Source organism: Grammomys surdaster, unplaced genomic scaffold (genome assembly GCF_004785775.1).
Source record: "Grammomys surdaster isolate TR1022 unplaced genomic scaffold, NIH_TR_1.0 169, whole genome shotgun sequence".
NCBI lineage: Eukaryota > Metazoa > Chordata > Mammalia > Rodentia > Muridae > Grammomys > Grammomys surdaster.
This window is the reverse complement of record NW_021604617.1, coordinates 10,675,418-10,690,314: the sequence shown is the minus strand read 5'-3', so window position 1 is coordinate 10,690,314 and position 14,897 is coordinate 10,675,418. Positions and strand designations below refer to the sequence as shown.

Sequence of the window (14,897 nt, the reverse complement as noted above, 5' to 3'; positions counted from 1 at the left end):
TACACAAACATACACATACACACTTATACACAAATATACACACACATATACACATACACATACATACACACAAATACACAAACATACACACACATACACACTTATACACAAACATACACACACATATACACACAAGAAGCAGGCATTTATTCTGCCCCTTGGACCAACTACATTTTTTCCTATTTATTAGAGTTCTAAAACTCTGGCCTTAAAGACTGTCCTGTAAATCCAGTCTGTGCCACCGGTGTGTAATTAGCTAAGGGGACTTCAGGGAACCCCTCAAGAATGAACACGCAGGATCATCATTGGCTGTCTAAATTGTCCACCTTTGATGCCTTGGCTCTGCAGACCTTCACTGAAGCCTTTGTCCTTCTCAGCTGAGATGTGGACATTCTCCAGGTCACACGACCAACCTTCTGCAGGACCCTGACCTGGAAAGCTCTTCCTCAGACCTCTGCTGCAGCCCCACTTAAACCAAAGGAGCTGGCTCACAATCTTTCTCTCGAAAAGAAATCCTCAGGGAAGAAAAGAACTGCTAAGGGCAGGGGAGACTCCTGTGGGTGCAGGTGCAGTGTGGACCCCTTGGGGCACTTCAGATTAACCAGTACACAGTCAACTGCATTGTTGACTCCTCAGAAAAACAGTCAAATACAGTTCATGATGTTTCAAAGGAGTTGCAGAAAATAGGGAACCCTAGGCCCACCACTGCCCTCCATGTGTATAACAATAAAGGAGGAAAGACAAGAGTTATTTTTAATAAAGATTAACAATATTTGTAACCCCTAGCTAGACCCCCTCCCTTTCTCATCTTCTGGCTTTCTTTCCAACTGTCACTATGCTGGCCTCAAGGCAAAGAGAGGGGCCTTAATCCATTTCGGGTTGGCCCAGCAGCGGCAAACTTAAGAATGCTTGGAGATGGGGTTCTTGAAAATAAGTCACTTGGGAGGGACAGGGGACACCCAAATGTAGAAACCACTCAAAGAACTAAATAAAGACCTTAAGTACCAAAGCCATCAAGAAAAGTTTACAGACAAGGAAGCAAGTCAGGCATAAAAGGGAAGTGGGTTGTGACTTCTGACCCTGTATTGACTGTGGGTGGCTCTGTCATGGTGACCCATGCATTGGCTTCAGGGTCTAAATGTGCCCAACGGTCTCAGAAACCCAAGTTATTTTAGAAAGAGAGAAAAAGAGGTTTTTTGGAGTCTTTTTCCCTTCCCCTCGCCTAGTGTCACACTCACTCAGCCTTCCTGCTCTGTGTCACCTGCTTCAAAGCCTGTTTTGTCATCTCATCATTTTTTCCCCTTCAGAGAAAACTGGACCCACTTAGTTCAAAGCAAAGAACTCATCTGCAAGCTACACGGCTGTGTGCTTTGTTTTTCAGCATCTCATCTGCAAGCCTTCCACTGCTTAAAGGAAACCATCTGCAGATATGCTAATGTGCTATGACAGGAGGTTTGGGAAGGTGTGCCCCATGCAGAAGGGAGGATTGAACAATAAAGCACGAGACTGAGGAGAGGGCTCAGCGGATAAGCACTTATCACACAACAGCAAAGACCTGAGTTCAAATCCCGAGATCCCGTGTAAAAGCAGGGCACCGTGGTGTGTGCCTGTAATCTTGGTGCTTTATAGAAAATGGGATGCAGAGATAGGAGAATGGCCAGAAGCCCATGAGGCAGCTAGCCTAGTGTTGGCAGCACAAACAAGAAAGGTTTTATCTTAAACAAGAAGGTAAGGACCAGTGTCTGAGGTTGTCCTCTAAGTTCCACACATGGCCTATAACTCACTTGCACGCGGCACACACACACACACACACACACACACACACAGAGGGAGCAGGGGGGCTGTTATAGTACAAACTGAGACATGTGACACATGACTGGTTCTCTGAGAAAACAACAAATATCTCAGCAAACAGTGCTCTCCGCTGCCTGCAATCTCTAGCCTTAAGTTAAAGAACGGTGTGGTCAGCCAGCCTTTCTTTCACAGCTCAGCCCTGTCAAATGGCTTCACACCATTGTCATCCATAAAAGTTTCTGGTTTGGGGAAACAAATCTGGCCTACTTCCTCTTCCCTATCCTCCCATGTGACCATGGATTCCTTGAGGGTGATTTTTTTTTTTAGATCATATCATTCAAGATCCAGGTTAAACGAAGTTTGGTGTGGCCTAGAAACTCTTTTCATTTCTCTCAATAAGAGAAAAATGAACCAACTTCATAAAACACTACCTTTGGCCCCTGGAACACACAGATCAAATAAACCCAAATGTTTCTGCCAAGAGACCATTCTCACCCGGAGTCCTAAAGTCCTCACAATGGATCTTCTCCGGTTATTAATAGTGATTTTTTTTTCTTTTGGATCACATGGCAGATCTGGTCCTCTTTTGGGTCATATTTTTCTCAATTAAAGATTCTAATGGCCACTGAAGCAAGACAAATTACCCTCATCTTTTATGTCCACAAACCCCTGTGATTCTGAGCCTCAGAACCGTAATGGGAAACAGAAAGCAGGCCTTTGATTTTTAGAAGCAGAAAGGTGGTGGCGTTGTTGCTGCCTGTCCTAAGCACACAAAAGACTGCTAAGATGCACAGGATCCAAAGGGTCCCCCAGTTCCAACCCTCCATCTCCAGAAACCCATTCTACCCAGAAATTCTCCCCCAGCCAACCTGCTCTCCCTTAAATCTCACCCAAATCCCTCATGCTCCAGTTAAACAACCTGCCCTTCTTTCTCCGACTTCCCCAGAAACAAAACAGCTGGCCACCATACAGAGCTTAATAAGTCTCATAATTTCAAGTCTGTTATTAAGTCAGTTTTTTTTCTGTCTCCTCTTCTTGAAGCTAAATAATCCCAAGTCTTTCAACTTATCCTTATAGGTTCAATTTTACAATCCTTTAATCAACAACAATGGTCTCTGCTGAACATTCTGAGCTATTCCACGTCGCTCACGTGTTCCGAAACCCAGCTCACCTTTGGAATTATTTCTCATCGTCCAGAAAAGCCCAGGATCTTCATGCCTTACATGTGCACAGCCCCAGGAGAATTTGCTCCAACAGGTAATTGATTGCTGTGATGTCTGGTTTATTTTTAGGAGAAGCCCCCTCCCCACGCTGCCTGGGACCCAGTATTCTGACTGAGTGCCAGATGCTGGTGAGCTATCCCCACCCCATGGGCACCCACTCCGTTTCCTCAAGAGAGTTCTTCAAAGCCTTGCTTCCATCCTTTCCATGTTAAGTTGGGTCTTACAATCCTCCACAGTATCCGGTTAATCTGATCTGATCCATTTACTGTTTGTCAGCCAGAAGTGGTGTAAGGCATTATCCTTCACACATGGCATCTACACACACACACACACACACACACACACACACACACACACGCTCCTCAGAACCTTCACTCGGAAAGTAAACTCAAAGACCTCCAAAGAACACCACCAGCGGAGTAAAGACATAGAGAGTCCATGTCTTTTCCTCAACTCGAGCCTGACCAACCACAGGGAGATCACTGAACACACAGCTTCAGAGGGCAGTCTCCCTGCATATTCTTTTTATCAAATGTCCTCCTTCTCAACCTCTAGGCTCCTCTTTCCTATCAAAACCAGATACTCAATTTTGATATGGATCATGCTAAGGCCTCTGCACACAACATATATTTTGACCTGAAGTCTCTTCCCCAGAGTGTCGAGCTGGGTTCTTCTCACCCTGAAGGTTCTATACCCAGTGTCATCCCCTTAGAGAGCCTTCCTTGGCCACTGTAGAATGAGTTCTTCTCTGTCTCCACTGCCCACTGGTTTCTATGACTTATGTAAGTTCGCTCCACAGTCTAGGAACAGATGCGATAGACAAATCTGCCTTTTCCTACATCTACAAATCTTTGCTATAAAAATTAGGCTCCTCAAAGATGAGGATCTTCTTCTACCTCTGAGTGCTGGGGTCATAAGCATGCACCACCACAACCAATTTATGCTGTGCTAGGAGATTGAACCCAAGGCTTTGTGTATGACAGGCAAGCCACTCTATCCACTGAGCCACACCCCCAGACCTCATAATCATTCTTTTCTTCTTTTGACTCTATTCCTGGTAGCTCCCTAGCATGTTAGTGACAGCTCGGAAATAATTTGTCAATGAAGAAATGTTCCCACTTCAATAAATATTTAGATTTTTAAAATGTGCCTCTAACAATCAAATACACACACACACACACACACACACACACACACACACACACACATGCTATCAGCCATAATGTTGTGTTTTTAGTGATAGGAGAGGTTAGAAGAAGAAAGGAGCCTCCTCAAACATCTACCCTCACACCATTCAGTCAAGACCAGTCTTTGCCTGAGGTAGCCATGATCTGGAAACTGTATCAGGCTTATTAACTTAAAGCAAAGGACTTTTGCTTCCAGTAATCATTTTCTTTCAGCTTCAAAGCAGCTGTTCTGCTCTGCAGAATCCCATGTTTGCTGATGCCACTACGTCACTCAAGTATCCACACTACCTTAGAAAGGTACCCGGGGTGCTGCATACCACAGCATCAAAAGTACCACTCAAAACAGACCCTGTTATAGATAATTGCTATTTTCTTTTAGGAATAGGCAGTCCTCAGGTAGCCCAGGCTGGCCTCAAATTCACTGTGTACCAGGAATTAATGTTGAATTCCAATCCTCTTTCCTCTAACCCCAGAGTGCTGGGATTACATTCTTGTATCACCACATGGTTTCTGCAGTGTTGGGGATTGAACCCAGGGCTTCGCGCATACTTGGCAAGCAGTTTGCCAGTAAAATACATCTGCATCTCCAATAATCATTAATTTCTTATTTTTGACTGTTCAGAAATTATTTTATAAATTTATGTACCTAGGTGTTAATGCCTGCACATATGACTGCATACAATTTTCGTGCCTAGTGCCTGAGGAGGCCAGAAGAGGGTCTTGACTCCTTTGGAACTGGATGGTTATGAGCTGCTTCGTGGGTGCTGGGAATCGAACCCATGACCTTTAGAAGAGCAGCTAGTGCTCTTAACCACTGAGCTCCTTCTTCCGATGTTCCTTCTCTAAGGATTCTTGCCACACACGTACTAGCCTACATTTCCTACTTGTGTAATTGTTTGAAGGCTAGTATGTTTCCAAGTGCTAGCTTTATTTCAATTAGTGTTGGTTAACTTTTACAACTTGTTAACTCCACCTCACAAATCGTAAGGCTTTTAGATGCTACATAAATGCTGCTGAGTGAATCCAGGGCACACTAAATACACACAGAGATACATACACATATCATCTCATGCATCTGTGTGTTCCCTTATCCGTCAGACTTCTACTCTGTTTTGAGAGGCTACTGCGCAACCAAGCTTGTTTCTCACAGCACCTACTTCTTGACAGTCATTAGGAAATGCACTGGGCTCAACTAGGGAAGCTTCCCCAGCTTCAATGACAGAGACATCAGAGTGCTTCTCGTGGTGAATAACTGAACAGGAAGAGAGCTGGGATCCTTGCCCAGTGCTGTAAATCATCTGCTGACTTGCAGAGTGACACAGGGAAAATTAGCTTTCAGGTGCTCGTGCCTCAGTTTCCCTTCCTGTAAAATGCCCAGTGCTTCCCTCCCGGGGCTGTGAAGACAATCGATGAGGTAATGTCTCAGCGTTTGGAAGTCTTTGGCAGAAAGGCGCTACATAATTACTATTTGGTATTCACGCTGCCCTTCATGGGTGCCAAGTGCTTTACAATCATTCCTCGGGAGTTACTCCCAGCCACTGGGAACTTGTCTTCATGCCTACTTACATTTAAAGAACGGAGACATAGAACCAGAAAGAAGCTTAGAGGTGTGTGCAGGGTCACTGAGATGGCTCTGAGGTCTTCAAAGGAGGGTCTCGCACATCATCCACTTCCTTTCACCACAAAGCCACACCTTCCCTCTGGACCAGCCCAGACAGGGCAATTCCCTGTTCAGAGACTCGGAAGCCATCTTTGGGGTACAACACATAGCCACTTCAGGTTGGGCCAAAGGGTTAAGACGGTAAAACCAAAACCCAGGTTCTAGGATTAGAAGGCCAGGCTAACTCTTCTTGGTTTATGTACCTCTTTTTCTCCTCATTTACTGTTCAACTGTCTGCATTGGGTACCTTGGCCATTGCCTTTCAGGGACCACAGTTTACTCCTGCTCACTCCCAAGCCCTCAGGAGGCATAGAGAACAGTGCATGCAATCTTAAGTCCCCACCCTCCCAATCAAAAGCTATGCTAGCATATTCACCCAGAGTGGAGCTCAGCTGACCTGTTCCCCACCAGCTGCTTCTTGCTTCCAATGAGAGGTACACCAACCCATACTGCAAGCACTATACCCACCTTGCCCAAAGACAGCTCACCTTAGACCACGGTCTCTTGGTTCGCACATGTGCTTTCTGACCTCCCTTTCGTTTGACCCACTTACATCTAAAAGAAGCATCTTTTGGTTCTGAGGCTAGATTGTCATTAAAATGACCAAAAGCATACGGTGTAAGCATGTGATTATAGTCACTCTGGTGGATCAGTGGGTAGATAACATCTGAGGCTCGGGGTTCAGTGATGGAGCTCTTTTTTTTTTTTTTTTTTTTTTTTTTGGTTTTTCGAGACAAGGTTTCTCTGTATAGCCCTGGCTGGCCTCGAACTCAGAAATCTGCCTGCCTCTGCCTCCCAAGTGCTGGGATTAAAGGCGTGCGCCACCCCCGCCCGGCCTGGAGCTCTTTAACATAAATGGGAATAGAAAATTCCATAGCAACTGGTGGTAGAGCCAGGTAAAAAAAAATCAAGAAGCAAGATTTCAGTTCACACCCTTTCTTCACCTCCTCTTAGGGAATATTCTTTCCCAACTCTTCCTCCCCGACTGACGAACTCTTCGTGGTCCCCAGTTGTAGGCATTTAAAGCCACTTCCCTTTCTCTTTCCATGAGAGTTCATCTGCCCCACATTCTACTCTCTTAAACTCTGCTCCAGCCAGTAAGGACCTGAGAGTCGTAACTCAAAGGATTCCCTAGGAGTGTGGCTCTCAGGTAAATGGAGCCCCCAGCACCTCCATCACTTTGCAGAAGCCAGTGCACCCAACTGCTGACATTCAGGAACAAAACCTGAGCGCGAACTACCCACTGGTTGTCATCAGAGAAAAGACTGAAGGGCCTAGAGCAAGAGAAAGGTATGACAGGCCGGAATGATGCGTAAATATATCAATAAACGTCACCAGTAATGTAAGATCAGTATAAACAGGTTATACCCCTGGGGACTAACCCCAAAAGTCTGAAATAAGGGCAACGTAAAATGTCACTCATTAGGAGAGATGGTAACTGCAGTTTAGAACATATAGACTTTTTTTTTTAAACAAGGACAGATAGCGTGATTAATTTTATTAAGTCGACGATGAATACCTCACTGGTAAAGGTAATCAGTAAAAGGAAAGAAATGCAGGATGCGTTTTCTCCATGGAGGGGAAAGAATGCTATGTGTATTTAGAATGAAACTAGACAAGGACAATTCTATGACAGGAAATCTTTACAAAAAATGGTAAGTCCAAAATATAGAAGCCCTCCCTTAAAAAAAAAAAAAAAACAAACCACTCTTACTTTAAAATTACAGCAACAGCAGCAGCAGCAACAACAACAACAAACAGCAAAATGTACTCTGAAGTGGTGTACAGGTCCTGAACAGTACGTACTGCTCAGTGTGAAAGCCTACCCACAGCCAACTACAGTGCTGAATGTTGGTGTCCCGGGTCTCCAAGGTGAGCAGGGACTCATGACCCGTACACTCTGGCAAGCCCGACTTAATCTTTTCTGGAGACATTATAAGTTAAAGCTTCAATCTTCAGTTTTTAACGGAAAGGCCTTGGTCTACTAGCAAATAGATTTTAAGCGCCAGTGAACAGCAGACTAGTAGAGAAGTTTCTAGAAGCACGGGGTAGCCTTTCATTTGCTACTTGGGCACCACATCGTGAAGAGTCTCTTATTTTAACCATCCTGTATAAAGGTTCTACGAATCCTTAAGAACTAAGTGTTTTTAGGTTCTCTTTGATTCCCAAATCACTTCAAAGTCAAGAACAATTATTTTTCCATAAATTGCCCAGGTTAAGACTTAAACGCGAATTTTAAGTGAAGGGAAAAAGCCGTGCTTCAGTTGACAGCATAAATGTCATCATATAAAAATCCTTCCTAGGAACAATTATGATCACACAAAAGGAAAACAATGACTCTTTCCCCCTTATCATCTGTCAGTATAAATTATTCTACACGAATCGAGTTGCCACTGGGTAAAATACTACATGACCCAAAACGGAAGCAAGGAATCTCTCAGTGATCTATCACAAATTGTCTCTCAGAAAAAAGGAAAAGTGATTTTCATAAACAAATAAGAAACCTCCCCATTAAAAAAAAAATCGATCTTTTTTTTTTCCCTCAGTCCCTAGCGCTATTTTAAGAACTAACCGTTTCTGACCTGTCAAACTACTGACACATTCGGATGGAGAGTGCATGTAGATTTAGAACCCTAGAACACATGTGTCATTTGAATGCTATATTTAGTTAGAAATAAATACATCAACTGAGATGGATGCATGTGGAAAATGGGCCTCCCCGGCAAAGCTGCTGCTAACTCCAGGCCCAGGCGATGAGAAAGCAAGCCGAGACCGGGGAAAGCCAGGGGAGTGCACAGGAGGGACAGGAGCATGTCTTAACGGCTGCTGCGATAATTTGCCATGAAAGGATGCTAAGGCCGTGGCTCCTTGCTGCAGCATGCCATGCGCTCCTGAATTAAATTACTGCCATGCAGTCTGTTGGCGAAGGAATGTGTAAACAGGCCATATAGCCTTGCATCAGTCCCAGACTCTTGCACAACGCAAAATGCCTCTCGATGTGTCATTTCCTTCTTGGCTACCTTCCCAGCTCCTGACAGTCAGTCAACAACAGGGGGAAAAAAAAAGTACTGAAAGAGATTTAAAACTGCTCTTCTAGAGAGCACATTCCACCAAATCCTACCAGACACCAGAGCCAACCTCCACCAGCACTGCTTCCTTAAGAGACAGGGGGTGGGTAGGGGGAGGGATCTTCCTGGTGTCACCAAAATTTTTAAATAATATTTTATATAGTGGGGGAAGGGGGCAAATGATTGGCATCTATACCAGTCAAGCTGCTGCTTATAGATGCAAGTTTGCAAATATCAAAATGTGGAACTTGCCTGTAATTTCTGTCGCTTGGTTGAGTACCTTGGAAAACAGTGACCAAGCCAGGTAAAAGTCTCCTAGTCAAGGGCTTAGGGGTGAGGAGAGTCTGATGAGTACAAGGCTCGCTGCACAAACATGAAGGCCTGAGTTCAGAGTTCCTAGGCCCTGCATTGAAGGCTGAGCACAGCAATCCATGCCTGTGACACCAGGGATGAGGGGGAAGACACATGAAGATCCTGGGGACTCATCTGCAGGCTCCGTGAGAAACCTGGCCTCAGAAACCACATGACCCTCCGACCTTCACACGACATTCACAAATGTTCATGTGGACCCCACATGCACGTGCTCTATTCAGACACACACACACATACACAGTCATATGTGAGCATGTACACCCACCCACGCGTAGTCACCTATACATATGCATGTGCTTGCGTATGTACACACAGAAACACACAGAAAGTCACACAGACACTCACATGTGTACATGCGTACCCCCCACATGTGTGTCCATGCATATGTGTACAGAGAGAGAGAAAGAGAGAGAGAAAGAAAGAGAGAGGGGGGGAGAGGGAGAGAGAGAGAAGTTAAGGGCTTTTATTGATGTTTCTCAGGAAGAAGTAGACTTCAGGCCACTGGCATCAGGAGGCAACAAGACTTAGGACGTGGCTTTATAGACAGCAAGAATGTGGGGAGAGGAAGCCTTCCCAGAAACAGCACCTAACCTTAAAGTGTTTCTGTGCTTCCTCCATGCAACACGGCTTACCTGTCCCCACCTGCCTTTTTTCACGAGGGAACAGGCTCTAAACACTCATCCACTGTTCCTAAACAAGCAAATGTCACCGCCAGCCATCAGAAAATGCTCAAGGAGGATACAAAGTTATGGTAGAGAAAAAGGGTGAGCCATCCCAGATGTTCTCTGGAATGAGGAAGAGAAAGCCTGAACCCTCCAACCTCTCCAGCCCTTCCCAGGCCTGGGAGACAGAACTCAATAGAACTATGCAGAGATCAGGGAGATGCTGCTTTGACCCTTACCTTCGGTGTAGTAAGGTAAAACTTCTGTCAGCAGACATGTCCCAAGAATATGGATGAAGGGCTGGAGAGATAACTCAGTATCTAAGAGCACTCACTGCTCTTGCAAAGGACCAAGTTAGGGTTTCAAGTACCCGCATTGGGAAGCTCACAATAACCTGTGACTCCAGCCCCAAAAGCTCCAATGTCTTTTTCTAGCCTCAGCAAATGCCCACACCCATGGACTCATGCCCATACACAAATATGCATACACACACAAATAAAATAAATCTTGAAAAAAAAAGAATACAGAAGAAAAAAAGCCTCTTTGGAGAACTGACTTTGTTCATGTCTTTGGGGACCATTGGAAATCTGTAAAACAGGAGAAGGAAATAGTGTGTCTTCGGGACCCAGGTCACCTACAAACCAAAGTACGAGAGCTAACAGTACCCTGTGCTTCCTTAAAGCACAGTGACTTCCCAGACACTAAAGAGTCAAGCAGAGAGAGAAGGCACTGCCTGCCTGTGCCCTGTACCTGTGGGAAAGGGGTTAGGGGTTCTCCAAGGTGTCTCCATTCTGCCAACATGGCCAGGGAAGGTGGTCAGGCAGAGAGAACAAAGTCCTACGGGAAGCACAGACTGGGGTGTTTTTAATCTCTCTTTGAGAGTGGATGGTTCACTTCCTGAAGGGCCAATATACTGGAGTGCTTAGAGGTCCACACACATAAACCACATGCCACGTGTCAGAAGACATGGATGGCACACGCTCTGAGATCTTCGGGCTTGGCTACCTGTGGATGCATATTTCTGCTGCAGGGCACTGTGTTGCCAAGCCAGGCTTCTGACATCATCGTTTTGTTTCTTTTTTTCCTTCTCTCCTATGGATATTAGTGTGGCTCACTTGGGTATTAATATGCTGATTAATACCAGTGCCTCAAGTAATATTCCTTTCACTCACTATACATCTGTGAAATCTGCTCAACTCACAATGAACCTGTGGTTGTCATGTGAAGTCTCTCCCTAGAACTTTAAAGAGCCTCAATTTTAAGAGTCAAGGGACTTTTTTTTTTTTTTTTTTTTGGCGGAGCAGGACACTCAGCAGCAACTAAGCATGCTCGAAAGCCCATCACACTTATGTCACACTTATGGTCTGGGGAACCACGCATCTGCCACTCAACCCATTGACTTTGTATGGTCCCTTCCTCTTCTATCTGTGCTTGACCTGTGTCTTGGTTTATCCAAGACAGTGTAGAAGGGTAGCACCATGCTGGCTCTGAGCCTCTGCCTCAAGACAACCAAGCAGCCTCTCTTCTGCACCTTAGGGAGCTCTGAACCGCCACTCGGGAAGCCAGTGACAGCTTGTGAGGACTTCTAGAGAGATCATGTGGAGATGAAGAGGCCCTGAAACACCATGGGGGAGGGAGACCCCTTTTTCCAGGGTCCCTTGCCAAAGCACTAGACACATGAATGAAACCATTGTAGACTGTCCAGTATTGGTCACCATCTGACTACAGCCATATGTCAGACCCCAAACAGGACCATCAGAAAAAAAACTGTCCAGGTTAATCCTGGCCAGCCCATGGAATAGTGAAAAATATTTATTTAAATTAAAAAAAAAAACTAGTTGTTGTTTTAAGTCATCGCCTGGGGGTCATTTCTGAAGACTCAGCATGATGGTTCAGATGATTCTAACTACTTACCTTCTGCACACTCACTCTTCAGTCAATATCTGTTTCTAGCAGTCCTCCTCACTAACTCAGAACACAGTTAGTTCCCTAACTAGACAACAGCAGGGCTAACTGAGTTTCCACCTCCCTACAGAAATTCTTTACATCGGGCTGGCATTGGAGCCAAGCGCAGAAGCGGACCAGCGGATCCTAATAGGAACTGATGTGTAAAGGAGTTAGAGATCCAACGGCATTACGGTGGCTGCGGCTGCCGCACTGGCTTCTCCTGCTGGCGAACAGACGGCACTTGCTCTTCAAAGCTAAGCTGCCAACAGAAGGTCAAAGCGCCGAGCCTCCGTACAAGACTTACAAATTTGGGATCTTCAGGCATGATGTCATGTCTTAAAATGATAAGCCGGGCCAAGGGGAGAAACGGCATTTTGCAAAGAACGTGCGCCCGTTCTCATGTTTACGCTACTTTAAGATGAAGGTTCTAATAAGTCATGGGCTATGTGGCTTTAAAGGGAAGTTTTATAACTGAGATGAATCACAACTGCGGGAGATCAAAGTTGGAAAACATCAATGATGCCATAGGGTACTTTTTAATCTTGTAATGAGTGATGAGCATGTGCTCTTATGAAGTGAGTCCAACTGCCAACGCCAGATGTGTATATTAAGAAAGGGAGTTGTTTGTGATGCGACAGGCCTGGCTCGGCTGCCAGAGACAGAAAACTCGGAAGGATGAGCCCTTTCAGTTTTGACTGAAAAGCAAGTCTTGGCAGATGTGTTGTTGATAAGTGGGGCCCCAGAGTGGGATTCGGGTACCACACAGCACCCCGCCTGGGAGTTTGTAGCACACAAACATGTTGCCCGTCAGTTCTGCACAGCTCTCCCCAGGCAGTTGTGATATAAATACGTGCTCCAAGCACGATTTATAACACGGATCAGTGTCATTTACTATTGTGTGAAAATTAGTAAAGCTTTATTCCAGGGAGGAATAAAAGCAACACAGCAGAGAGCAGATTACACGGCACCTGTTTCCTGGATGCATACTTAAAAATTTACTGCAAACTCCTCACAGTGGAGAAGACTAATGTCGCAATAGCTGGCATTTAATGAGTACTTTCTACACGACAACTACCACACTACCTAGTTTACACACCGTGTGTTGTTTAAGGTTCTTAACAGCAACTGATGCAGAAGACACATTTGGTGTCCAGAGCAAATAAACACTGGCTTTGGGATTTCAGTCCAAGCAATCTGACAGACTCAACCAGAGAACTCAGAATAGGTAGGTACCCAGTCATCTGGGCCACTGGAAACAATGTTTCAGTATGCACCCAGGTCTTTAAGTGAAGGGCGGGGAATTCCACTGATAAACAGAAACCAAGAACCCGAAGTCTTCTGTCCTTCAAGCCTCTAAAGTAATAGCCAGAAATAAGCTACTCGGATGGCGAATCCCAGGTACTTCAGGAATTATAACTGGAGGGAAGAGAGACTAGATCAGTTGTATTGATTATGTTTTTCTCTGTGGATGGGGAAGCCGTTTACTAAAGCCTTTCTCTGTTCATGGCTGATAAAATAAGCCACTTGAAAATCGAGAACAAGAATGGAAAACTACATGTTATGGGCCACATCCGACCCACCAGTTTTTATAAAGCTTAGGAATTTTTTAAAAAAGGATATCTTTATAATTCTTTATGTGTTACCTGAGTTTATGTGCACCACATGCATTCAGGGGGGCTTACAGAAACCAGAAGGGTTCGGGTCCCCTGAAATTGGAGTTAGGGGCAGCTGTGAGTCACCTAATAGCAGCAAGTACTCTTAATTGATGAGCCATCTCTCTGGCTCTGTAAATAAAGTTTTATTTAAACACAGCTGTGACCACTTGTTTGCGTAATGGCTCAGACTGCTTTTGCAGTAAAAAGGCAAGGTTGGGTCTTTATGACCCATGGCCAAGAGCAAGGCAGAAGAGTAGAATCCAGCAATGTCCAAGTTGTAGGGCTAACCAATCACACACACCAGATACATCCATACATTCAGGGAAGGGACCATACGGTGACAGGGAAATGGCACTACATTTAAAAATAATATTTATTTTATAAGAAGTGCTACAAGGACAGGTAGTCTTCCATGTCTAGGTCTGTGTCTGCTTCCCACCCCTCCCCTCAGGACTATCCAAAGCACAAACTCAGATCACATATACAGTATGTATCCTGTAGTCCCAGCCCCCAGATTCCCCAGAGCCTTCAGGGCACTTGTCTGTCCTCATGAGCCAGTAGATCTATCTGCTAATTCATGCTGCCCAAATACAATCTCTTTGAAATGAGATCCCGCCATCTACACTGGAATCAGAAGTAAGTGTACCAAGCCATGAGCCCACTCTCCGTTTGCACCTCCTTTAGAATGGGTGGGCACCAACCCTTCCTTGCTTCTCTCCCAACCATCAACTCAGAAGCACCGATCTCCACAGTAAACACACATATACTCGGATAGGCACACTCGATAATGGCTTCTCTATACGCTGAAGAAAGCAGCTGGGATGGGCGGGAACCATCGTCTTTCAAAGGCAAATATTAATGGTGATGAATAAATATTAAAAAAGCCATTGTGCCACTTTATGTATTAAGGGGATGGGACTGCCTCTTCAGCAACCCAAGGACTTGTCAGGCCAATGATTGGAAGATGTCTGTCCTCAGAAGGAAATCAACCCAATTTATGGCAATCCAGAAAAGACTAGCAAAACTCAAACCAGACAAGACACCCCTGATGTGCCCTCTTCATCTGTGCTGTGTGACCTCTGATCCTTGAGATTTAAGGTTTGAGGACACACACACACACAGAAAGAGAGAGAGAGAAGAGAGAGAGAGAGAGAGAGAGAGAGACAGAGAGAGAGACAGAGACAGAGACAGAGAGAGACAGAGAGAGAAGGAAAGGGGGAGGGGGAGAAGAAGGGGGAGAGAGGGAGGGGGAGAGAGGGAGGGGAAGAGAGGGAGGGGGAAAGAGAGAGGGGGAGAGAGGGAGGGGGAGAGAGAGAGGGGGAGAGAGGG

At 45.2% G+C, this 14,897-nt stretch overlaps 1 protein-coding gene across 4 annotated transcripts in view; it reads right to left on the bottom strand.

The window, feature by feature from the left end:
• Window positions 1-14,897, bottom strand: part of Runx2 (RUNX family transcription factor 2) — a 206,565-nt gene that overhangs the window by 92,509 nt on the left and 99,159 nt on the right. For 3 of the 4 annotated variants that reach the window (XM_028766542.1, XM_028766545.1, XM_028766543.1), the window contains 2 exons: window positions 11,135-11,154; window positions 3,105-3,128 (listed from right to left, as the gene is read on the bottom strand). The exons of the other annotated variant lie outside the window; for it this stretch is intronic. In XM_028766542.1, coding sequence (XP_028622375.1) covers window positions 3,105-3,128; window positions 11,135-11,154 — 44 coding nt within the window. The remainder of the gene's footprint in view (window positions 1-3,104; window positions 3,129-11,134; window positions 11,155-14,897) is intronic. 4 annotated transcript variants of the gene reach the window in all.